Here is a 24,532-nt window from a genome sequence, read left to right on the forward strand (position 1 = left end):
AGTCCTTGGAATCATTTCAATTATAGATTCTTCTAGAACTACATATTTATTTTCAAGATCCAGTTGGGTTCCTTGGTTTATTTCTCCTTCCAACATCCCCTGGGATTTTTTTTTTTAGGAAAAAGGCAAATAATATAGCTTGTTGATTGGAAGATTATTATCAGAACAACATTAATAAGATATTTCTTGTACAACTCAAGTGGTAAGATACTAGGGGGGCTTTCAGAACATTTAATGCACTTAAATTTAGCCTTCTCGTATCACAGCACTTTTAAATTGCTGGAGATCTTTTACATGCTCAGTCATTTTATCTCTATGACTTTAAAAATCCCGTATTAACACTTCTACTATTTGGACTATCTGGTCAACTTTAGAAAACAAAGAAGATACCTCTTTTGTAGAGTGGGAAACATACACTTTTAATTGTTGTAGCACTTCCCAGATCGAATCCAAGGTTGCCGAAGTTGAAGGAACTGAAGATCTTCCACCTTCAACTTCTATCATAATGCAGCCTTCCAGCAGTACGACTCCATCACTAAGGTTCACCAACACTGCTACTTTGGCAGAGTTCACCCTTATATCAGTTTCTGTAAGAGTCGCAGGGCACAGTGGAGTAGAGTTATCCAGAAAAACCCGAAGTTGGAAAAACTGTGCAAATTGAAGTTTTTCCCATGAATTTGATTGTGCTTGATCAGAAATTTTTTTAAAAATTTTAAAGCCCTCAAAGTCAATGATTACATAAATCTCCATTTTTCTTAAATTTGTTATTATTTTTGCTTAATAGAGCAAATTTCTTGGTATTAAAAATATAATTTATGTTTTCGTACTCAGCAATGATATGTTGATCAAGATTTTTTCTAGTCTTTTATTGAAAAATAAGAGTACAGAAATAACACTAGTCTTCAATATGCTTATTATAACAAGTGCAGTTGGATTCCTTAGAATCCTAATACAGTATTACAACCACAAAAGAATAGGAAAACATCTCCTGTCATCAAATAACGCTAAACAGACATTCTACACAAAAAATCTAGCAGTATTTTATTAAATGAACCTTCAATATCTGCACTTTATTGTGGAAAAAAACAGAAATTTAACATACTTCACTAATAGCTAAACATGTACACATTGGTGTAGTCATATATCAATGGCATTCCAACACTCAAGCATCCAATGTCTTCTTGAGATAGGATAAAGTCTATGATGCTGTTCAACTCCTTGCAACAAGGCCTCATGCTGCGCAGCCTAAGGATATACTGAAGTGTTGATTGCATAACAGCTGATGTGCCCATTTTTTAAAAAAAGGAGCCAGGCAGGGAGAGCAGGGGCTGGGGTTTCTTTTTTTTCCACAGATAACAGGTCCTGTGCTACTGATTATTCTTTTGAGCAAGCACCAGGCACAGTTCCTCCTGCACAAATAGCATGCATATAATTTGCAAACTATTGTGCTGAGAATTGCTAGTAAAAGAAAAATTACTCCCACCATGGTATTTTTACTGTGGTGTCAGAGCTTTGAGCATCTGGGTCTTAATTCCAGATTAAGTCTGCTGTTTAAACTTGGTTATTTACCTAGGCATTTCTGTTTAACTCCTAATGTTATGAATCTGTCTTTGACCAGAAATTCCTGTGCTCACACTTGATATTGGCTTGATGCTATGTTTTACCTCCCTCCCTCCCTTTGGGTTGTTTTTTTTGGTAGCTTACTAACTCTGTATTAGATGTCATTTATGTTTTTGCATATATTGCTTTTCCCTTTTTAAACAATATATGTCAACAAAAGAAAACAAGGTAATGAATGGTTGAAAATCCTCCCACATTGTTATTTCTTTGTAAAATGTTTTCAAAAAATGGCAGTGGCAGGGGGGGGGATGTTCAGAGAGGCAGGCAAAGTGAGGGACTGGGGCTAAAGACTGCACTGTTTCCTGACATCCATCTACAGATGAAATGTAACTGACAACTCTCACAGCCAAAGAAAGGCTGCGAACATACATAAGTGTGAGTTACTGTACTCCCTTTCATTTCAGAAATTTTTGAGGTTTAGCAGAAGAGTATGAGGAATAGAACAGATTAATGAAGAATCTTGCAGTCTGTATTTCTTCCCTCAGATCTTGACTATGGTAATACAATAAAATGTAAAGCAGATTTTATGTATAAATATTTTTTATTATTACATTGCAGTTGCCTTCACCTTTCTGGTCAGGTCCTGGACTGGTCTAGCATGAATCAAGAAAAGGAAGTTAGCAGATAAGAACAAATTTCACCCTCATCATCCCACTAATCCAGTCCAAATCAGATGAGTGGAATGTACACAAGCTCTAGGGACCTTGGAGTGTGAAAATTCCAGACCATCAGCATATTGGCTTGCAAGGTAACATCTCCTATACCCTAGGCATCCAAAATGCAAAGCTCAAATACAAGATCCCTGATGCATACGAGGACATACTGCCCTTTGCTCTTCTGCACTACCATAAGTTGCATTCATGTTACTATGAAAAGGAGCCTTAACTGTTGGGAACTTGTGAGACTGCAGCAGGAACTTGCGGCAGCCATTTTTGATCATGGTTCTCATGAGGCAGGAACATAGGAAGATCGCTCCTATGATTGATTTACTGCTAGACCACCAGGGCTTTAAAGGCAAGGTCTAGAAGGGTCAGGGAGTTGGGAGGGTGGTGGGGTGGTTTAGGGTCGCCAGGGACAGGACACGGAAAGGATCATTCCTATCCTGGCTCAGTGCAAGACTACCAGAGCTTCAGAGGCAAGCCTGAGGAGGGCAACAGGGGCTGGGTAGGAAGGAGGGAGGAAAGGAGGACTTGGTGCAAGGCAGGGCACTCGAATATAAAGGACCCTTTTTAGGGAGAAAAATGTTACCTCAATTTATATTTGAATATTTGCATAAATACTGTATAAACTCTTCACAGCAATTTTGCTGTGATCCTCCGATGGCAGAGGTGGAGATGATATTAAATAAGAAAGAAAGAACATAGCAGATGAGAAAACATAACTTATTTTAAAATAAATTTACTGCACCGACTTCCTCCACCTCTTGATTATAAATATTCTTTCCCAGCAGCCAGAGAAAACTCCCATTGCTGGCTGCTATCACAAAGCTTCATTCTGGCAGAGGAAGTAATTCTTCAGATGCCAGGAAAGATTTTTTTTTTTTTAAATTAGAAAGAGGTGGGGAAAGCAGTACAGCAAGTTATTTTATGTATTAGGATTTATTTAATGCTTTTTTGAAGTCACCCAAGGCAGTGTACAACAAAATCAATCTAGAGGCAATACAAAATATCAAAAGAAAAAAAAATATTGAAACAGTATTTATCATGGCATATTATGTTAAGTACAATATTGATACAATATACAATAAAACATCTTAACAGCAAGCATAGGGCGTTAAGTGAAAGCGGAGCACAGAGTAACGGGAGTTAGATAGATAATAAAGGTGGCTAACAAAGTTGTATGAGAAGTTAGAAAGGTGATGAAAGTGATCTCAGCTAGGGTAGGGGTGGATAAGCAAGACCTGATACAGTACTGCATTTGTAGCCAGTGTTAGTCCCTGTGTGTGCAAGAAACTAATTTAAAGTAAATGTTTGCTTCTTGGGCAGAATTTACACCGTTGAGGGCATGCTAAAATCAACATTAACATGTGTTCAACCTATGAACTAATGCATATTAAGTTGATTATATACACATTGATTTTTTTTTTTTTTTAATATAATGTACGCAACCAAATGAAAAAAAAAATTGGGGGGGAAGGCCAAATGAACCAACAACTTAACGTTTTTTGCTCTGCACATATCACAACTTAGTACAAATGGTCCACAATCAGCTACAGTATACATTATAACATAGTATATAGAATGCATTAAAAAATCATTTGTATATCACAAACTATTGCATATAAACAACTGACTAATCTCTATTTTGCCATAGCAAAAAGTAAAATTAGGGCTTACCTGATCATTTTATTTCCCTTAGTCACATCAGATGAATCCAGACAGATGGGTTATGTCCATCTACTAGCAGGCAAAGATAGAGAAGTATATAGGATGGCATGCTCTCTGGCTCCTCAGTTCTATTTATCCCAAAACAGAAGAAACACGACTGTCAATCCCAGATCACTCCTCTTCATAAATTTATCACCTTCTTGTGCCAATGACAACAAACCTTTACAAAACCTAACCTGGAGACAATGAAATAAACTGAAAGCAACTGGAATCAAGTAACCGATCAGCAGCCAGAAACCAGGGTAGGGCTCTGGATTGCTGTGACTAAAGGAAAGAAAATGATCAGGTAAGCTCTAATTTTACCTTCCCTGTCATCATCAGCAGACAAATTCAGTCGGATGGGATGTAGCAAAGCAATCCAACTAGAGAGGGAAAACAACACCATTCCCGAGATAACAGATGCTCTAAAGAATGCATCGCTGCATGCTGCCACATCCATTCTAATGCTTAGACAAAAAGGTATGCTCCGACGACCTACAAGTTGCTTGACAAATCTCATCCAACAAAAACGTTCACGACTCTGCCCACAAAGTCGCCAGAGCTCTAGTAGAATGTGCCCACACCGCCAGAAGAGCTGACCTGCTTGTCAAGATTTAGGCAGATGAAATTGCCTCCCAAATTCCAGCAAGCAATCGAGACTTTGGAAGCTGCACTCCTCCCACAGGATGGCTCCATGAAAAGCACAAACAGGTAATCCAACTGGCGAAACTTATTCGTCACTTGCAGATACCTATGCAAAACCTATCTTACATACAGCAAACGTAGATGATCAATGCATTCTGGATAATCCTCCTCACAAAAGGATGGAAAAAAACAGGCTGATTCAAATGGATGTCTGATACAATCTTAAAAAAAAAAAAAAAAAAAGGGCATAGAACAAATAACCCCAGTCTCTGAAGAAAGGGGTCCCTACACAAAAGGGCTTGAAGCTCCAAAATATGCCTTGCAGAAATGATTGCCACTAGGAACACTGCCTTCAATGTAGCTTTGTGAAGGGACTTGACGGAGCCATCTGAAATGCACACAGCACCAATTTAAGGTTCCTTTCCAGACACGGATCCCACTTCAGAGGACACAAGTGCCCAACTCCCTTGAGAAACTGCACCACATCAGATGTGCTGCAATGGAAGAATTCTGAAGACATCTCCAGAAATAGACCAAGGCTGCTACTTGCATCTTCAGTGAACTGACAGTCCCTTATTACACCTGCCAAAATCTGAGGAAGTGGAGGATGGCATGGGTAACAAAGACCTCTGAAGCATTCCGTGCCTCAAAGGTTCGCCAGACCCGGGCATACGCTACCAATGTAGAGCGCTTCCAAGCCTGTAAAAGCGTTGTAATAACGATAACAGAATAACTCTTCCTCCTCAAGCACAACCATTCAAGAGTCATGCCAAAAGACCAAAGCGGAAGGAAGTGTGTATCAGAACCAGGCCCTGAAGCAGAAAATTTGGTACCTGGGGCAACCACAGAGGTTTATTCACCAAAGGCCAAACGAGATTCGCAAACCTTGGACAGCATGGCCAACCAAATTTAATCAATGCCATTCTCCCTGCATGGCAAGCAATCCTGTGCAGGACCTGGCCAATCACTGGCCATGGGGGAAAGAAGTACAGAAGATTGACAGCTGGCCATGATTGAAGGAGAATGTCCAACCCTTCCGAGTCATGTTCTCTGGTCCAGTTGAAAAAATGTGGAATCTGAGTGTTGCAGCACAACATCATTAGATCCATCAAGAACTCACCAATTTTGCACTACACAGCGAAAGGCTGCTGGAAACAAAGCCCATTCTGCTGAGTCTAGGGCTGTGCGACTGAGAAAAACTGTCTACATGTTCAAGGTCCCTGCAATATGGGCCACTGAAAGCAAGGACAAATGCTCCTCCACCCACCAAAACAGGAGGGTTTCCTCCGCCATCTGAACGGTTGATGTAAGCTACCGCTGTCACGTTGTCAGAAAGAACCCAGATTGGACAACACTCGACCACCATTCAGAAAGCCAACAGTGTTAGGCGCATCACTCTTGAGCTCCAAGCAGTTGATGGGCCAGAGAACCTTCCCTGTGGTCCATACTCCCTGGGCATTGTGATACAAACAATGTGCCTCCCATCCTGAAAGGCTGGCATCCATTACTACCAATATCCATTGGGGAGATGCTAGGGGCATCCCTCAGCTAAGATTGTCCAGGAGCAGCCACAAATTCAAGCTGTCCCTGGCCATGGCAGTCCAATGGAGGCGCAGCAAATAATCCTGCAACACCTAGGGACCACCAGATGGGAACCAAGACCTATAGCGGCTGCCTGTAGGTCTGAGCTCAGGGAACCTCTGTCAAGGTTGCAACCATGAAACCCAGCACCTGAGCATAGTCCCAGATCCAGGGCCTCTATCTTTCAGTAAATTGAATTTACATAATAGCAGCCTTACTGGCTCAGACCAACTAAACTGCTCAGCCACAGTAAAGCCAAAAGAAGACTGCTCTGTCTCCAGCTGGGTTTTAAATAAGAAAGCCAGCACACAGCTGCAGGCGACCCTGGTATTTTTTGTGTTTGTTTGTTTTTTTAAGAGGGAGCAGGCAGAGACCAGAGCAGACCCAGTGGAACCAGGAGGGACAGGCAGGGAACTGGCACTATCAACTTTGCCCCAGGTAGCACCCAGCAGTCCTGATCCCTATACTCAACTGAAATAGTTAACTAAATCAGGAGTACACTCAGGCCAAATTACACCAAGCAGAGACAAATCCAAGAGCTGGATATGGCCATCCATTCGCCTGCTGGAGATAGAGAGTACTGGGGATCCAGAGAACTTGCTATCCTATATACAACTCATATAGCTTAGTGCTATCTCCACCTGCTGGTTGATGAATATAACCCATTCGTCTGGATTCGTCTGCTTCTGATGAGCGGGAAAAATTGATATTTACTCCAAATAACTATCAAAAGAATCAAAAATTTGACCATGTTTAAGCAACTTGGTTTGTCTAGAGAAAAGGATATCAGCTTTAGCAAAGTCCCTTATCCCACACTGAGGTAATCCTGATACATTCTGCATGTAGAAGTCCAGGTAAAACCAATGGGCAAGTTCAATTTGAAAACATACTCTGATTGCATTGTCCCTTTCTTCACTGGGAATGTGCAAAATGAATCGACTGCAAAAAATAAATAAATAAATAAAGAGAGAGAGAGAGAATAAAGTAAACGCATTCTCCAATATACACAATAGAAAAGTGAAGATATCATGATATCACTCTATAAATAATAAAGCACAGTTACTTACCGTAACAGGTGTTATCCAGGGACAGCAGGCATATATTCTCACATGTGGGCGATGTCATCTACGGAGCCCCAGCGCGGACAGCTTTTCAAGCAAACTTGATTGAAGTTTCAAGTTTGCTATGCTGCACCACGCATGTGCATGCCTTCTTGCCCACTAGAGGGCGCATCCCCACCTCGTGGTCCTCAGTTCCATAGCCAGCAAAGAAGCCATCCCCGGGGAGGAGGGCGTGTTGTGAGAATATATGCCTGCTGTCCCTAGATAACACCTGTTACGGTAAGTAACTGTGCTTTATCCCAGGACAAGCAGGCATGATATTCTCACATGTGGGTGACCTCCAAGCCAACCAAAAAAGGGCAGGTGGGAGGATGGCAAATTAGGAAAACAGGTTACGCAAAACCGACTGGCCAAACCGGCCGTCGCTTCTGGACAACGTATCCAGACAGTAGTGGGAGGTGAAAGTATGAACTGAAGACCAAGTGGCAGCCTTGCAGATGTCCTCCACTGGAGTAGACCGGAGGAAAGCAACAGAAGCTGCCATTGCTCGGACCTTATGTCCCGTGACCCGACCATGCAGCGCGAGACAAGCCTGAGCGTAGCAAAAGGAAATACAAGCAGCCAACCAGTTAGACAAGGTGCGCTTGGAAACCGGACGTCCTAACCGATTAGGGTCGAAGGACAAAAATAATTGAGGAACCTTCCGATGAGACTGAGAGCATTGAAGATAAAAAGCCAACGCCCTCTTACAGTCAAGCGTGTGAAGCGCCACCTCGTCAGGATGCGAGTGGGGCTTCGGAAAAAACACCGGAAGAACAATGGACTGATTGAGGTGGAAATCAGACACAACCTTCGGCAAAAATTTAGGATGGGTGCGAAGAACCACCTTGTCATGATGGAACACAGTAAAAGGTGGGTCCGCAACCAAAGCCTGCAACTCACTAACTCGCCTAGCTGAGGTGAGTGCAATCAGAAAAATCACCTTCCAAGTGAGAAACTTAAGATGAGATTTGTCAATAGGCTCAAAAGGAGGCTTCATCAACTGAGCCAAAACCACATTGAGATCCCAAACAACAGGAGGAGGTTTCAGAGGGGGATGAACATTCACCAGACCCCACATAAAACGAGTCACCAGAGGATGAAGAGAGAGAGACCGACCCTCAAGATGCCGATGGAAAGCAGCAATAGCACTAAGATGCACTTGAATGGAAGTCGTCTTCAGCCCAGACTTGGACAAATGCAACAAATATTCCAGAACCGAAGACACCGGAACCGAACTCGGATCCAGATGGTGCGAGGAACACCAGGATGAAAATCTGGTCCACTTCTGGGAATAACAAAGCCGAGTCGAGACCTTGCACGAGGCTTCCAACACTTCCCCGACCGACTGAGAAACAGACACCGAAGTCAAGGGGAAAGGAACCAAGCCGTCAGATGTAAGGACTGAAGATTGGGATGCAACAGCGAACCCCGACTCTGAGACAGCAGAGAGGGAAAAACAGGCAGAAGCAGAGACTCCCTGACACTGAGTTGAAGGAGCAGGGAGAACCAGTGCTGACGAGGCCAACGAGGCGCAATGAGAATCATAGTGGCTCTGGAGGAGGAAACGCATAAAGGAACCTCCCTCCCCAGTCGAGAAGAAAGGCATCGGCCTTGAGACGGTCCGGGGAGTACATCCGAGAACAATAGAGGGGCAGTTTGTGAGTCTCCGGGGAGGCAAACAGATCCACCTGAGGAGTCCCCCAGCGATCGAAGACCTCGTGCAGAACTCGGGAGTTTAGCGACCACTCGTGCGGCTGGAGAAGACGACTGAGTTTGTCGGCCAGACAATTCTTCTCTCCCTGAATGTAAACCACCCGCAGGAAGATGTTCTGGGAGACCGCCCATTCCCAAAGGCGCAGGGCTTCCAGGCACAGGGACCAAGAGCCCATCCCCCCTTGCTTGTTCACATAGTACATTGCCACTTGGTTGTCCGTCCGCACGAGGACTATCTGATCGTGCAGCAGGTGGCAGAACGCTCGAGCGGCCAGAAAAATGGCACGAAGCTCCAACACATTGATGTGACAAAGACGGTCCTCCGCTGACCATAGACCTTGAGTCCGCAGACCGTCGAGATGAGCCCCCCACACATACTCCGAAGAGTCCGTGGTCAGGACCTTGCGATGCGGAGGGACGAGAAAGAGCAAACCACCGGAAAGATTGGAAGAGTTGGTCCACCAACGGAGCGAGCGTCTCAAGGAAGGAGTCACTGTTACAGGAAAGGAGAGCGGGTCCCGATCTTGACGCCACTGGGAGGCCAAGGTCTACTGAGGGAGCCTCAGGTGCAATCGGGCGAACGGTGTGACATGAACCGTCGATGCCATGTGACCAAGTAGAATCATCAGACGGTGCGCTGAGACGGAGCGCTGCAGCGAAATCTGACGGCACAGTCGAAGCAGAGCCTCCAACCTCGGAGGGGGGAGGAACGCATGAAGGCGAACCGTGTCCAGCACGGCCCCGATAAACTGAAGGGATTGAGCAGGGCACAGCTGAGATTTGGGAAAGTTCACTTCGAACCCCAGATGTTGAAGGAAGATGATAGTCTGTTGGGTCGCTGAGATAACCCCCTCCCTGGATGATGCCTTGATCAGCCAATCGTCCAGGTAGGGAAAGACCTGTAGCCCCTGAGATCTCAGGGCAGCCGCAACTACCACCATACACTTCGTGAAGACTCAAGGAGACGACGCCAGCCCGAAAGGGAGGACCCGATACTGAAGGTGCAACTCCCCCACCTGGAACCGTAAGAACTTGCTGAAGGCGGGATGCACTGGAATGTGAGTATATGCTTCCTTCAAGTCCAGGGAGCACATCCAGTCCCCTTCCTCCAACAGAGGGTACAGAACCGGAAGCGACAACATACGGAACTTCTCCCGGACCAGGAACTTGTTGAGCTTCCGGAGGTCCAAAATGGGACGTAAGTCCCCGGACTTCTTTGGAACCAAAAAGTAATGGGAGTAAAACCCCTGTCCCCGTTGTGAGGGGGGGTACCGGCTCCACTGCCCGAAGGCTCAACAAGGCTCTGGCTTCCAAGAGGAGGAGAGGAAGCTGGGTTCGGTTGGAAATAGACGCGCCTGGCGGATTTTCCGGCGGCGCAGTCAAGAAGTTTAGTGAGTAGCCCTCCGATATGACACGGAGTACCCACGCGTCCGAAGTGATCCGAGCCCAAGTCGGATGAAAGGCCCGTAAACGTCCCCCGATGGGAAGCGGTGTCGGCGAAAGCGCGGAGGGGGCCCACCCCCATCCGCTCAGCACGTCAAAAAGACGGCGCCGGCTTAGAAGCTCCCTGCGCCTGAGGCTTCTGATGGGCCGCCCTGCTCTGCTGAGGGGGACGCCGAGGTGGAGGTCTAGAGAACGCCGGTGTAGACTTCTGCGGATAACACCGCGGCGGAGGTCTGTACGGCTTGGGAGACGCCACCCGGGGTTTGGGGCGAACCAAGGAGGCGATGGAGCGCTCATGTTCAGATAGGCGTTTGGTCGCCGCCTCTAGGGACTCATCAAACAACTCAGAGCCCACGCATGGCAGGTTGGCCAGGCGCTCCTGCAAATTCGGGTCCATATCAACTGTGCGGAGCCACGCGAGACGGCGCATAGCTACCGCAAAGGCAGAAACCCGGGAGGACAACTCAAAGGCGTCGTAAACGGCATGGAAAAGGTACAGACGCAGTTGAGATAAGTTGTCCATAAACCTGCCAAAGTCCCCCTTATGGGAATCTGGCATGACCCCATGGTAACGGGGCATCGCCTTCACCATATGTCGTAAGTAATAGGAGAAGGTGAAAGCATAATTGAGGACCCTGTTCGCCATCATCGAATTATGGTAGAGGCGGCGACCAAACTTGTCCAAGGTCCGCCCCTCCCGCCCGGGCAGGACCGCTGCAGAGACCCGAGAAGGCTGCGATTTCTTCAAAGCCGACTCCACCAGTAAGGACTGATGAGATAACTGCGCTTTCTCGAAGCCCTTACAGGGGACTGTGCGGTACTTTGACTCCATTTTGGAAGGCACCGCCGTGACCGTCAGAGGGGAGTCCAAGTTCCGCAGAAACATCTGGTGAAGAACCTTATTCAGAGGCAGACGCGGAGATTCGCGTGGAGGAGATGGCAGATCCTGTTCCTCCAGAAACTCCTTGGTGTATTGAGAACCTGACAAAAGATCTAGGTCTAAAGCCCTTCCCATGTCCAGAACAAACTTGGAGAAGGACGAGGGCTTTGAAGGCGGAGAAGGGGAGCGCGAGGTCCGTGTTGCCATAAAGGAAGGGGAAGCCTCACGGGAGTACCTGGGCTCCCGACCCCCTCAAGACTCCGACCCCCAAGAGGCCACCCCAAACGACTTCGTTGGGGTCGGAGACCGACGATGCCCCGAGGACCCCCTTTGAGAAGTACCCGGGGTACGAGGAGCCGAGGCAATCTCCCTCCTCCGTGGCGAGGCGTCCCTCGACAGCCCTCCCTCGGAGGAACGGAAAAGCCTCGGATTATCTAGGCGTAGCTCCGAGACGTGCAGGGTTTCCGCTCCCCGGCCCGGCGAGGAGCGACCACGTCAAAGAGGAGACCCGCGAGGTAGCTTGGGCTTCCTCGGTCGACGCTTCGCCCGAGGCCGACCCGAGGACGAAAAACCCCAGGAGGACCTCGACGAGGAAATCCGACGCACCCTGCGCACCCTTTCCCGAGGCCGCACACTGCGCTCAGGCTGGTCTACTCCGAGGTCGAGGCCACGGTCGGGGTCGAGGCCGGTACCAGTACCGGGGCCGAGGCTGGGGCCACCGAGGCTGAAGTCGCCGAGGGTTGGAGGTGCGCCAAGGCGCCGGATAGCTCCGAGGCAATAAGCGCCCGGAGCAAATCCTGAAAAACAGGAACAGCCATCATGGATGGTAAGTCCGGGGCCGGCGGGTGCTCCCTCGAGGGCGACCTCGGTCTCGAGTATTCCCGCGGAGCACCCGACTTCAACTTCGACATGCGGGGCGGGGCGAGGACGACCCACCCGCCCCCGTCGAGGAGCCCGATGGCTTCTTCGCAGAACCTGGAGCTGAGGAAGGAAGTGATGACTTACCCTGGACAGGCTTCGTCGAAGTGGACGCAGGCTTCGACGAGGATGGCAGCCGCGGCGAGGTTGAGGGAGTCGAGGCCGAGGTCAAGGCTGGGGCCGAAGCCGAGGCCGACGTCGAGGCCTTCCCCGCCGCGGGGTCCACAGCAAAGAGCTCCGCAATGCGAGCGCGAAGGCGGCGGAGAGCTCTAGGCTGAAATGTAGAGCACCGAGTGCAGTCAGTCGGGTGATCGGGACCCAGACAAAGTAAGCACCACCGGTGGGGATCGGTAATCGAAAGCAACCGATCACACCGGGTGCACTTTTTAAAGCCCGTCAAAGGGCGTGACATGAAGCAAAAACCGGCCGGGAACGAACGAGGTTCCGCCAGCTGCGGCTCCCGGGAGCCCCCGGAGCCGAAAGTAAAACGATTTTTTTTTTTTTTTGACGAATATCACGATCGCAAAAGAAGGGAAAACAAAAGAAAACACAGCGACTAAGGAAAAACAAACTCAGCCGCGGTTACAGAAGGCACTAGCACGGAGCAAAAAAACACACAGGGCTTCTGGCTCCGCTGAAGAAACAGAACTGAGGACCACGAGGTGGGGATGCGCCCTCTAGTGGGCAAGAAGGCATGCACATGCGTGGTGCAGCATAGCAAACTTGAAACTTCAATCAAGTTTGCTTGAAAAGCTGTCCGCGCTGGGGCTCCGTAGATGACGTCACCCAAATGTGAGAATATCATGCCTGCTTGTCCTGGGATAAACAGATTGACAAACATTTTCTTTGCTGGCAATAAATTGGTTTTATACTTTGATCAATCATCATCTGTATTTGGGTTTTTTGGGTTTTTTTAATATATCACTGTAGTTACATAAGAATACAAGAATTGTCATACTGGGACAAACCGAAGGTCCATCAAGCCTGGTATCCTGTTTCTAACAATGGCCAACCCAGGTCCCAAGTACCTAACTATATTCCAAGTAGTAAAACAGATTTTATGCTGCTTATCCTAGAACAGGGGTGTCAAAGTCCCTCCTCGAGGGCCGCAATCCAATCAGGTTTTCAGGATTTTCCCCATGCATATGCATGAGATCTATTTGCATGCATTGCTTTCATTGTATGCTAATAGATCTCATGCATATTCATGGGGGAAATCCTGAAAACCCAACTAGATTGCAGCCCTCAAGGAGGGACTTTGACACCCCTGTCCTAGAAGAAGTGGATTTCACCAAGCCATCTCAATAATGGCCTATAAAAATGCTACAGAGAACTGCCATTACAATGACATATGGCCTGTAACACAAACCCTATAAAGAAAGGCTTAACTCAAAATACACATGACAGAGGAAAGAAAAGACAGAAAGTACAACCAATACTTTCTGAAATATTTCAGTAACTCAATAAAATAGACTTCAATAGACTAGAGAGTTATCTTTTAGGAAATTATTCAAACCTTATTTAAACCTTGCTGACATCACCACAGAAATGTATCTAAACTGCTAATAATAGAAATAAATATTTATAAAAAAAGGAGGAAGAGGACATTCTCTTTCTGAGAGGAGAAGGCATTCTTTGAGTAAATATACATTTTGCTCTGAGCCTTGATAGGTTTGGGGAGAAAAGCTCAATTGTAGGTTCACTTCCATAGACTGTGTTTAGACCTTAAAAGAGCAAACTTTACTTAACTAGTCTCCATAGAACAATAGCCTTTTATAGTTCTACAGTTTTGTAAGCTTGAACCTTCTGCTAGAGATAGGGTCTGGCTTAGTCTCCATTTCCTCCCACCCTCCCCTAGCTCAGATCCTTTATTTATAGTCTTTATTTATTGTCAATGATTCTAATTAGGACAACAGGATAACTCTTTATATTTTATTACCTGTAAAGAATCAAAATAATAAATAAGCATATGCCATATATGCTGGGAGGTGAGAGGCTGATATGGACGGGAAGAGGGACCTTGGGGTGATAGCATCCGAAGATCTAAAGGTGAAAAAACAATGTGATAAGGCGGTGGCTGCTGCCAGAAGGATGCTGGGCTGTATAAAGAGAGGCATAGCCAGTAAAAGGAAGGTGTTGATGACCCTGTATAGGTCGTTGGTGAGGCCCCACTTGGGAGTATTGTCTTCAGTTCTGGAGACCATATCTGGCGAAGGACGTAAGAAGACTTGAAGCGGTCCAGAGGAGGGCGACAAAAATGATAGCAGGTTTGCGCCAGAAGACGTATGAGGAGAGACTGGAAGCCCTGAATATGTATACCCTAGAATAGGGGTGCTCAAATGGTCGATCATGATTGAGCAGTAGATCGCAAAGGCAACATGAGTCAATCGGGTTGCCTTTGCTATCTTTTTCTTCCTGCCTCCCCAAGCCAGACCAGGCGCGTAAAGGCGCCAGACCCACAAGACCACCTTCGATGTCAATTCCAACGTCGGAGAGGAAGTTCTGGGCCAGCCAATTGCTGCCTGGATGGCCTAGAACTTCCTCTCCAACGTTAGAATTGACGTCAGAGGTCAAGGCTTGTGGGCCCGGCACTTGTACGCGCCAGGTCTGGCTCGGGGAAGCAAGGAGAAATCGGCATGGTGGCTTTGGGGGGGCGGGGTTAGGGAAAGAATCAGGTAAGTGGAGAAATCAGCACGATGGCTTAGGGGGGCAGGGGGAGAGAGAAAGAAAGGCAGTATAAAGAGGTGGGCAGGGAGAGAGAAAAAAGACAGAAAGAAAAGGGGAGGGGGCAAAAGAGAGAAATATTGGATTTATAGAAGAAGGAAGTGCAACCAGACTCATGAAATCACCAGACAAAAAAGGTAGGAAAAATGATTTTATTTTCAATATAGTAATCAAAATGTGTCCGTTTTGAGAATTTATATCTGCTGTCTATATTTTGCATTATGGCCCCCTTTTACTAAACCGTGATAGTGGTTTTTAGCACAGGGAGCCTATGAGCGTCAGGAGCTGCAAGAGGCATTCAGCACAGCTCCTGCGCTAAAAACCGCTATCACAGTTTAGTAAAAGGAGAGGGGGTATATTTGTCTATTTTTCTATAGTTGTTACTGAGGTGACATTTGCATATTTTAAAGTCATCTGCCTTGACCTCTAAAAGAAACCTCCGAATACAAATGATAATTAACATTTTCTCTACGTACAGTATGCTTTGTATTTTTAAAAATTTTATTGTTGGTAGATCATTTTGACTTGGTCATTTTAAAAGTAGCTCGCAAGCCAAAAAAATGTGGGCACCTCTGCCCTAGAAGAAAGGAGGGACAGAGGAGATATGATTCAGATGTTCAAATACTTGAAAGGTATTAACACAGAACAAAATCTTTTCTAGAGAAAGGAAAATGGTAAAACCAGAGGGCATAATTTGAGGTTTAGGGGTGGTAGATTCAAGAGCAATGTTAGGAAATTCTACTTTATAGAGAGGGTGGAGGATGCCTGGAATGCGCACCCGAGAGAGATAGTAGAGAGGAAAACAGTGACGGAGTTCAAAGAAGCATGGAATGAACACAGAGGATCTAGAATCAGAAAATAATAGTAAATATTGACAAACTAAGGCCAATACAGGGCAGACTTGCACAGTATGTGTCTGTATATGGCCTTTTGGTTGAGGATGGACTGGGGGAGGACTTCAATGGCTGGGAGGGTGTAGATGAGCTGGAGTGAACTTTGATGGAGACTTCAGCAGTTGGAACCCAAGCCCAGTAACAGGTAAAGCTTTGGATTCTTGCTCAGAAATAGCTAAGAAGAAAAAAATTAAAAACAAATTTAAATTGAATCAGGTTGGGCAGACTGGATGGACCATTCGGGTCTTTATCTGCCGTCATTTACTATATTACATACAATATAACCCGAAGACTAAGAAAGAAACACTAAATAAACCATATAATAAAGTCCAATATAGTCCAAGTAGCTTAATAAGGTTAATTAATTAATCAGCTCAATAACAAGATGCAAACAGTAGTCCAGCAGCAAGAGGGTTGTTATCCGGTCTTTTGCACTAAGTGTCACATGTATGATTTTCTCCCAGTTGGCAAGAAGTTATATGTGTATGCTCGCTGCAAAGAGCCCCTCGTGCTCAGAGAACAAGTACGTTTCCTTGAGGCTAGAGTAGCAGACTTGGAGGAACTGGAAGAGCTGAGGGAGACAGAGAAGTACATAGAGGAGACCTACAGGGATGTTGTAGAGAAGTCTAACCTACAGTCTGTTAGCCCCTGTGCTGCCTTGAAGGAGAGAGGTGAACTAGGAAATAATCCTGTAGTTAGGACCTGCCCACTAGGGGATGCAATATCCTCTCACACCGAGGATGTGTCTCCAGGGGCTTCTGCCCAGGAGGGAAGGGTTAGGACAGCTATTGTAGTTGGTGATTCGATCATTAGGCAAGTAGACAGCTGGTTGGCTGGTGGGTGTGAGGATCGCCTGGTCACTTGCCTGCCTGGTGCAAAGGTGGTGGACCTCATGTGTCACATAGATAGGATTTTAGATAGTGCTGGGGAGGAGCCAGTTGTTTTGGTACATATAGGAAAATGTGGGAGGGAGGTTCTGGAAGCCAAATTTAGGCTCTTAGGTAGAAAGCTAAAATCCAGATCCTCTGGGGTTGCATTTTCAGAAATGCTCCCATAAGAACATAAGAAACGCCTTCACCGAATCAGACCACTGGTCCATCCAGTCCGGTGACCCGCACACGCGGAGGCCAAGCCAGGTGTTCCCCGATGAAGACCTGTTTATCCGTATCCATCAATGTGATTTGCAAGAAGGTGTGCATCCAACTTGCCCTTAAAACCCAGAATGGTTGTTTCTGTCACAACCTCCTCCGGGAGAGCATTCCAAGTGTCCACCACACGCTGCGTGAAACAGAACTTCCTGGTATTTGTCCTGAGCCTGTCGCCTCTCAACTTCAGTCCATGGCCTCTTGTCTGATTCACATTTGACAACTTGAATAATGATGCTTCTCGCTCTATTTTGTCGAATCCTTTTATTATTTTATAAGTCTCTATCATATCCCCTCGCAGTCTTCTCTTCTCAAGGGTGAATAAGCCCAGTTTTATGAGGCGTTCTTTGTAGCTCAAATTTTCCATACCTTCTACTAGCTTCGTAGCTCACCTCAGCACCCTCTCCAGCAGGGTCACATCCGTTTTTAGGTAGGGAGACCAGTGCTGGACACTGTACTCCAGGTGTGGTCTGACCATTGCTCTGTAAAGCGGCATTATGACGTCCGCCGATCTACTTGTGATTCCCTTCTTTATCATGCCCAACATCCTGTTTGCCTTCTTTGCCGCCGATGCGCACTGCACCGACGGCTTCAGGGTCCTGTCGGTCAGTACCCCCAGATCCCTTTCTTGTTCGCTCTTGCCCAATGTCACACCTAACATTTTATATTCATGTTCTTTGTTTTTCCTTCCCAGGTGCATCACTTTGCATTTCTCTATATTAAACTTCATCTGCCACTTATCCGCCCATTTCTCTAGCTGGTTCAAATCTCTTTGGAGTTCTTCAATGTCCATTTGTGACCCAACTGTCCAGCATAGTTTCGTGTCATCTGCAAACTTGATTATATTACTTGTTGTTTTCTCTTCCAGGTCATTTACGAAGATGTTGAACAAAATGGGCCCAAGAATCGAGCCCTGGGGCACACCGCTTGACACCTTTTCCCAGTCCGAGAACTTCCCATTTATGCTTACCCTCTGCAATCTTTTCTCCAGCCATCTACCTATCCATCTTAGGATGTCCCCCTCTATTCCATGGCATTCCAGTTTTCTCATAAGCCTTGCGTGTGGGACCTTGTCGAATGCTTTCTGAAAGTCCAAGTATATTATGTCCACCGGGTCTCCACTATCAATGTGTTTGTTCACCTTCTCAAAAAATTATAGCAAGTTCGTCAGACATGACTTCCCCTTCCTGAAGCCGTGTTGACTGGCTCTCATCAGATCATGATTATCCAAATGTTGCACTATACTATCCTTGATTAGTGCTTCTACCATCTTCCCAGGAACCGACGTAAGACTCACAGGTCTATAGTTTCCTGGTTCACCTTTCGATCCCTTTTTGAAGATTGGGATGACATTTGCTATCTTCCAGTCGTCTGGGATTTGACCTGTTCTGATTGACAAATTAGCAAGGGATTGTAATAACTCTCCTATTTCTACCTTAAGTTCTTTTAGGACTCTCGGGTGAATTCCATCCGGTCCAGGGGACTTGTCACTTTTTAATTTGTCGATCTGATTGTATATCATATCCAAGTCCACATTCACTGTGGTGAGGCTAGTTCCACGCGAAGGACCCAAGAGGCAGGCAGAGCTCCAAAGTCTCAATGCGTGGTTGAGACGATGGTGCAGGGATGAGGGATTCAGATTTGTTAGGAACTGGGCAACCTTCTAGGAAAGGGGGAGCTTGTTCCAAAAGGATGGACTCCACCTTAACCGGGATGAAACCAGCTGCTAGCGTTAACATTTAAAAAGAAGAGTCAGCTTTTAGACTGAGATGCGGGGGAAAGCTGACAGTTGTCCAGGAGCGGATGGTTCGGTGTAAGGTATCCTTGAAGGATACTATTGAAACAGGATATTTAGGGAATCCCAGTAGAGAGGTTCCAATAATGGTGAAAGAAAGCCAAAAGGATTTAAGAGGAAGGCAGAGTAAAAGACTCAAATTTTTCCTGTCTTTTTAGCAGCCTGTGGTTACAAGGGAAAAACACAATTTGAATGGCTGTATACAAATGCTAGAAGCCTAAAAAATAAAATAGGAGAGTTAAGAGTAAATAGTACTGAATGATGAGATAGATATAATGGGCATCTCGGAGACATGGTAGAAGGAGGACAATCAATGTGACACTGTGTTATCTGGGTACAAATTATATTGCAAGGATAGAGTAGATCAAATTGGAGGGAGGGTTGTGCTTAATTGAATCAAATAAAATAAACATTCTGCACAACATAATAATAATAATAATAATAATTTTATTCTTGTATACCGCCATACCCAGGGAGTTCTAGGCTCACAGCAATTTATCAAAGTTATAAACATATCAGAGATTACAAATAGTGCACAAACAATAATGAACAATTGACAAAGAATGATGTCGTTAAGGTTAGCTGGAGGGGGAAGTATAGGTTATTGAGGGTAGTGGGAAGGGATATTACAGTAAGAAGGAGAAAGAGGGGATTTCAGTGCATTGAAGAGGGGGGGAGTAGTGAGGGACGGGGTATCAGGGGTTGTGTCCGTGGAATAGGTGAGTTTTGAGTAGCTTTCTGAAGTCTAGGTAGGTGGGGGCCTCGAGCATAGATAGCGTGGAATCCATATGGATAGAAATTCCATGTGTGAAGGAAAGGAATATAAAGGTAGGGTTTTACTACCGTCCCCCGGGACAAAATGAGCAGACAGATAAAGAAATGTTTTCAGAGATTAGGAAATCTGGAGAACTGGGCAATGGTATAATAATGGGTGATTTCAATTACCACAAAAAAACAATTATGCTCGACCCTCTAAAGATGACCGCTATATCATATACATATATATGTCAAAATGATGACCCCCCCCAGCCAATCACACATTGCATTAGTCCCATATCCAAAACCTATATGAGGAAATAATGATTTGAAAAGTACAAGGGAAGATTTTTTTGTGGAGAAAAAAAGGCCTCAATTAGAGCTTCATGGGCCTTTTAAAAAAAACTCCACTTTACTACATCTTTCTTCTAATCAATGCACTGGAGCAGGTATTGTTAATAATCAGAGTCAATTCATGCTGAATCATATACATTTAGTTGGCATCCATATATGGAATGTCAATTTATATGTGAAACTAACCAGAACTGTTCAAAATGAACCACAAGACTTATCTGTGCTGAAACAGATCAAGTTCTCTTCCATTTTTTTTGCCTCCTCCATTTGTCTGATAGCACCGTCTTCACTCTTCATACGTCCAACAGGGAATCCCTGCTTCACCAGTCAAGACTGCATCAAGGGACTACAAACAGACAAAAAATGAACAGCGCTAACATACGCTGTATCTCTTCCGTACTTCTAAAGCTCAGATTCAAAAATGGTGCCATACAGGCTGAGAGACTTGCAAGATAGGCTGGGCAGAGGTCATGGCTGGTGCAAGCACCCTCTATGCCGATGAAGACAGCATCACCAACAGCCCACTAAGTGTTCTTGAAGCATGGCCCAGATCTATTCATCAAGGGCTGTCAAGAACTTTGCAGTTGGTAAAGGCCAAGGCACTGGCTCAGAAACAGTCTGCAAAACCATCGCTGTCGACTTGGGTACCAGGTCCCAGCTACCTAAAGATTTTTGTATTGAATGGGAGGGGGGAGGGGAGTACTCCAACTTTGAGGCTTCTCAGGTGTTGTGCCCTGGAGCTCCCATCACCATGTGATGGAAGCAATTGATGTTTATGCTTCTTGGCCTTCATCCAATACACAGCATCATGTCCCCTCAGTACCAACATCAAATCCCCACATCTCCTCAGTGTCAGGTCCAATGCTTTCCAGTCCTAATGGGCCTGCTCAGTTGTCAGCACCAAGGCAGGTGGAGACCCACTTGATGCATAGTGACTCCCAGTGTCAGATACAGATCTCTGTGCCATGAGGACCAATGTTCCTGATGTCAATATCGATGTCAACACTTTGGACCTGGCTCCAAAAATTTTGTTCCTGGGCCTCTCTGGATTTCTGTGTTCTTTTCTGCATACGCAAACAAAGAAGACAATTTAAATTATCGTGTTCTGGCCCCAAACAATAAATATACCAGAAATGAGTGTCAGAAGCAGAGAAGGTCCAACTGCATTGAGTGCAACACTTAAAACCACTGGGAACCTTCCATGAAATGAGAGGCAAAACAGCCGTGGCTAAATCTATTGACTATTGTATAAAAGGGGCACTCACCAAATGAAAAAGGGAAGTTTCTGGCCGATGCTCAGGCCTAAGTTGGCCTGGGAGCTGCAAAAATAAAGGAAACTTAAAAAGATGATAAAAAGACTAAAATATAAGTGATGAAGAAAAAATAACTCAAAAGGCAAAATAAAATAAAAATGTGCCAGATGGGAAGGTACTACAAGATGAAAAAAGAATTTGAAATCGAGGTTGAGAGGAGCCACTAAGGAAAAACATCCCTTCTCTCACCATGAAGAGACTACCGGTCCCATGCTCACAAGTTTGGCATGAAGGCACCCAAGCATACGTGGTAGGACGCTGACTTGAGGTCTTAAAGCAATACTACACTTTTACAAGCATCCGCACCAGGGCTCCATGGATGAGCTCCTTAGAGAAAATATTGATACAGTATGCTCATATCACAAGTCATAATGATAACCTTGCTTTGGCTAATTTATAGGGAAGATGCTTATATTATGCAATTATGAGTCCTATTAAGTTTAGGTGACTCCAAGTTTGGTAATAATTTGAAATAAAATTTGTTTATATATATTAAAAAAAAACAGAGCAGCCAAAAAACAAGAAAGACTGCCAGCAAATAGAAACAAGTACAATCAAAAAATCAACAAAGTCCAAGTCATCAAATTTTGTCCATAACAAAATAAATAATTTGAGATCATTTTATAAAACACTTTCTACATGTAAAACATGTTTTGCACATGGCAAATGTGCATATTTACCAATGCAATTTTATAAGTATTTATGCCAACAGTATCACACAATAATTGGTCCTGTATTGATAGTCTGGGTAGATGAAAAGCAGAGTTTAGGTCAGTCTTTCTCAAACTTTTTTAGCTCCGGTACACTAAACGGAGCAAAACGTTTTTCACAGCACATTATAATTGAAATTATAAAATTGCAAAAACAACAAAAAGTTAAACCCCCTTTTACAAAATCATGCAAGAGGTTTTTAGCGCCGGCTGGCAAGTTGAATGCTCTGCGCTGCTCTGACAGTCATAAGAGTTCCTAGGAGTGTGAAAGCAGCGCAGAGCATTCAACATGCCAGCCGGCGTTAAAAACCTCTTGCACAGTTTAGTGAAAAGGGGGTAAATTTGAGTTATTTATTTAAAGTTATTCAAGCTAAGTATGGATAATTGTAACAACGGTGAAACTAAAGTAATGTATTTTTCGCTCATAGACGCACTCCCCCCCCCCAAAAAGTGGATGCAAATACACACAAACCCACCGCCCCCCCCAGTGGTACCTTTAAATTGTGGTGGTCGCTGGATGGCTGCTTCGGGGCCAGTGGCGCACAAGTGCGCTAATGCCTGGGCCCATGACACTTCATCAGGCGAAGTGGGAGATCAGCATTGGTGATGCTCTCACCTGACACATCGGAGACTGCCGCAGACATCTAGGAGGCACAGCACAGCAGGCCAGGGACAGCGGCGAGAGGGGAGAAAGCTTATCAACGCCAGCAATCCCAGGGCAGACTCCACCCAAAGGGAGGCATTGTGTAACTGTCGTCGTCTGAGCGTAGCAGCTGAAAGCGTGGAAGAGAGCAGGGGAGAGGCCAGTGCTTCACCGACACCGAAAGGGGACCGATTGCCGATACAGCTGGAATCGGCATCCCCCTGCAGGAAAACCAAAGCATTTTTGGCCTGGGTCGCACCATGGAGAAATCCGATTTGGTTTGCAGTCGACGGCGTTTCCTTGGCCTTGCACGGGTCTCGTCTAGTTCTTCATTAGCTTTGGGCACCACATTGCAGCATTTTGCTTTATTGCTCTGGGTCTTTGATCCTGTATGTGTTTGTCTTCTGTGTTCATGCTCTGTTTCACTGGAATTCTGATGGGTTCAGCATGCTCTGTTAATTAACTTACTGCCTAGGACAGTCCATTTTTTCACTTCTGATCGGCTGGGTCTCTACTCCGTGTTTTAACTTATCTGTTGTCTTGTGCTCTGATACTTTTATATATCTTCTTTTATATTTTAGTCCACATATTGTTGCTTAGTAGATAAATTTTGTTCCATTATTCCTGTGTTTGGTGATCTGACTTTATTCTATTGCAATCTAATTGATCCTTTGCTCTATGATATGCTTCATGGTATGTTTTATTAATTTGCCCTTTTATTTTGCTGCTTTGGTTCTGTTGACATGCATTTTGATTAATCCTTTGCCTTGTAATATTTATTTTATTGACGATTGCTCTGCACTCTGAGATATGCTCTGTCCACTTGCACCCTTGTTTTGTGCCATTTCTAATGGGTTTTTTTTAGCATAGGAGCCCTGTCCCTTGCCTGCCCTGTGTCCTGTCCCTGTCCGTCCTGTACTGGCCTACCACTAGACCACCAGAGGAGGGACAAGGAGTGTGGGGGTGGGTGCAGAGCCTGTCGGGGAGAATTTGGTTCAGAATGGTTTTTTCCTTGTTTTTCTCCTCTAAATCTTATGGTCAGGTGCGTCTTATGGAGCGAAAAATACGGTAGATAGAATTGAATTGCTAATCAATGCGATAGATGTGCTCGTTTTTGAATGCAAATTAACTCAAAACGCAGCTCGATAGTCGACAAGCAAACACACATTTCATCATCTACCATCTGCAGTCTTTTTTTTTTTTATTTAATTTCTGTCAAGAGCTGAACATCCAAGTTCACAAAGATAAGAAGATGCAAATGGTAATAAAGACTTGATTGCTTTCTTGCTCAAGTTAGGATAACTACTGCATAAAAAATAAAAATAACTTGCCATTAGTTTTCAAGGACCAATCAAGTCAAAGAATGATGCTTGTCTGGGCAATTGTATCCTTACGTACATAGACGCTCATAACATTGACTGTACCTGTCATCTATTCTAGAGTATATTTATGAAAGGAATTTTCAAAAATAAAGTAAAATTCTGGACTCTCGCAGCACAAAGGTTGAGAGACTGGTTTAAATATACACATACAGTATACCTGCTCCAAAGGTATGTACACAGGGTAAGAGGAAAAAAAATTAGCCCCATAGAGTTTTTTTGTTTTGTTTTTACTATTTTCTTGGCAAATGCTTGGACTTTCAACATGAAATTTTACAGCTTTATTTGTTGTTACTCTCTATGTTTATGTACCAAGTGGAATAAGATTAAGATTATCTTTAGGCACAGCAAAGTTACAGATTCTTCCACTTTAAAACCATCATTATTTGGAGAAAAACAAGGTATAAGCCTTCTGTTAACTACATCACAGTGACAAATTTTTGTCTGGGGACCAATACTGGAAGCCTATCCCAAGTTCTAACCAAAGCTGCAAACAAATCGACAAGGATGTTAAGAACTTCCTAAGGCCTGTGTTAAAGCTGGGGGGGGGT

At 45.0% G+C, this 24,532-nt stretch overlaps 1 protein-coding gene across 6 annotated transcripts in view; it reads right to left on the reverse strand.

The window, feature by feature from the left end:
• Nucleotides 1-24,532, reverse strand: part of DCP2 (decapping mRNA 2) — a 95,654-nt gene that overhangs the window by 69,574 nt on the left and 1,548 nt on the right. For 2 of the 6 annotated variants that reach the window (XM_033929095.1, XM_033929094.1), the window contains exon 2: nucleotides 7,000-7,151. In XM_033929095.1, coding sequence (XP_033784986.1) covers nucleotides 7,000-7,151 — 152 coding nt within the window. Of the gene's footprint in view, nucleotides 1-6,999; nucleotides 7,152-20,122; nucleotides 21,001-22,453; nucleotides 23,559-24,532 lie in introns of those variants that run through there. The other 4 variants (XM_033929099.1, XM_033929097.1, XM_033929096.1 and 1 more) reach the window with 4 other exon arrangements.

This window comes from Geotrypetes seraphini, chromosome 1 (assembly GCF_902459505.1).
Source record: "Geotrypetes seraphini chromosome 1, aGeoSer1.1, whole genome shotgun sequence".
Lineage (NCBI taxonomy): Eukaryota > Metazoa > Chordata > Amphibia > Gymnophiona > Dermophiidae > Geotrypetes > Geotrypetes seraphini.